General features: G+C 47.4%; 1 protein-coding gene across 1 annotated transcript; it reads right to left on the bottom strand.

Annotated features, from left to right (window-relative positions):
• Positions 1 to 640: 640 nt before the first annotated feature.
• On the bottom strand, positions 641 to 1,405 carry LOC145389853 (serine/threonine-protein kinase PknD-like). The gene has a single exon (XM_080264987.1). The coding sequence runs from the start codon at positions 1,403 to 1,405 to the stop codon at positions 641 to 643; it is 765 nt and encodes a 254-aa protein (XP_080121113.1).
• Between the last annotated feature and the right edge of the window lie 796 nt (positions 1,406 to 2,201).

Here is a 2,201-nt window from a genome sequence, read left to right as displayed (position 1 = left end):
CTCGACATCTTGAACGCTGAGCTATAACGAGAGATTAACACTAGAATATGGTGCTTGTTACCAAAAAGTGCTGTGGAATGGTTGTAGGGCCATGCTAGTGTCTTATCCTGCCATTTAGTTCCAGGAAATAAACCACAAAAGGACGAAAATCTCCGTCAGGTTTAAGCTGATCAAGTATAAAAATACTTGCTACAACAGTGGACCCAGAAGTGGTTTAACCATGCTAATTTGATTGGAGACAAGTGTCCACCGTTTAATTAGCGTTCACCTAAATCAAATATGTCTACGAAAAGTCCGGATTCCGGAGGCTTCAGTGATATATGAATGAGTTAAATGAGTTCAATAAGTTAGCGTGAGAGTGTGTGTGGTCACGGGATTTTGAGTGAGAACCCCTGGGTAGGAGAAAAGCTTATGTCACCAGAAACTCCTCCGAGTGAGAACCCGGTGGACTACCAGGACATGAGGGACGAATGAATAACCGAGGAGTTCCATTGGTATATTATATCGGCACCACCGTGTAAAGACGTCCCTCTCCAGAACTGGTGATGATAATGACAAATCTTGGAGCAAGGGAGACCATGTTTATAATTTACTGAATTTGTGTGGGACTGGAGAAGGAAGTGTGGGATTGAAAGGCAATTCACGAGTGACGTTTACTTCTGAGGGGAGGGGAGGGAGGAGTGGCAATGAACACACCCAACTGCTCTTGAAGGTGGGTGAGAGACGGGCGGTGCTCAGGATGATAGTGTAGGCACTTCTTCACCTCCCACCGCAACCTGGCGGCGGCGGGGCAGGATGCAGGAAAGTGCCTCAGCACGGATGCCGTCATCTTAGCCAGGGAGTACACGTCACTGGCATAGGACACCGACCCACCAGACACCACCTCCGGGCTCAGGTATGGATAGTCCTGGGATCGTAGGCCACATCCTCGGTAAGGCGTCGCTCCCACAGTGGTCATCCCCCCGAGATCTATGACGGTCGTGCTGATTCCCGGGACGGCGTCGGTACGACTGATCAAGACGTTGTCGGACTTGACGTCGTTGTGAGTGAGTCCACGGGCGTGCAGCTGACTCAGAGTGTCGGCCACCTGGTGCACCGCACGCATCAGCAGTAGGGGGGATGTCCCGTCCTTAACGGCCTGCTGCAGGGTGGTGGGACCGTGATAGGACGTGACTATTGCCAGTGGATTAAGGCTCACCCCCAGCAGGCTCGGCACACCTTTAACCCCCTCCGACGCCAAGTATTGTCGCACTTCGCTCAGTACATTGCGGAAGTTCACCCTGTGGTGGTACAGCTTGAGAGCGGCGTCCACCATCTTGGAATTCCAGTACACGGAGATCTTGTAGCAGAAGGCGAAGGCGCCGCGACCTAAGAGGCACGAGCCGTAGAGGGCGGATCGGACCATGTTGTCAGGGAACAGAGGCACACCTAGCCTCTTCAGCGCTTCCCTATTTGCCTCGGGATGCCCACCGTTTTTTCTTGTACCAAACATTAGTAAGTTTAAGCAAATATTACTAGATAATTATTGATAATGATTCGTTGCACATTAATATCAGCTATTTTTACGTACATCAGGATTGCCATTCATAGTAAACTGATGAGGCTTAGAAGTTTCCTCATTTCTGATAAGCGGTATTATGCTAATTTGCAGCTTGTCAGATATTCGTTCATTATTACAATTAAACCCTACCAAAAGAAAAAACTATAAATAACACAGCAGACCATAATTGTGTCCATACTCGTATTGTTCTCCTTTTATTCTTTTATTGGTGGTTTTACGTCTCTCCAGTATGATAATTCTTCGGCCTGATAAACAGTCTAAAGTTCAGTGGTGTAATGTGACGTGGAAGAGCGACTTAACCCTATGAAGCACCTTTTTTACCTGGATCGTTGCCTAAGGGGTGGATCCGGGAAGCTCGAAGGCGTGAATAATGAATGAATGCAAGTGTGTTCACTGTACCTGGGATATTGATAGACCACCGACTTTTATTGCTGTACTGTTCTTTTTTCTGAATCGTACTACCCCAGGCACAAAAGGGAAATAATAATCATCATCTTCGTCAACAACAACACGAGCTCTTTTTCCGAGTCAATGATTGGATGAGATAGGAAAATAAAGTTATGATGAAAATAGGAGCCCTCTTTCCTACAGATGACTGGAATATTTAGAACTGCATGGGTGATATACAGCGTGGGTCTGA

This window comes from Coenobita brevimanus, chromosome 14 (assembly GCF_032717465.1).
Source record: "Coenobita brevimanus isolate Jiangsu-jjx chromosome 14, ASM3271746v2, whole genome shotgun sequence".
NCBI classification, from domain to species: Eukaryota; Metazoa; Arthropoda; class Malacostraca; order Decapoda; family Coenobitidae; genus Coenobita; species Coenobita brevimanus.
This window is presented reverse-complemented; position numbering and strand designations above follow the sequence as displayed.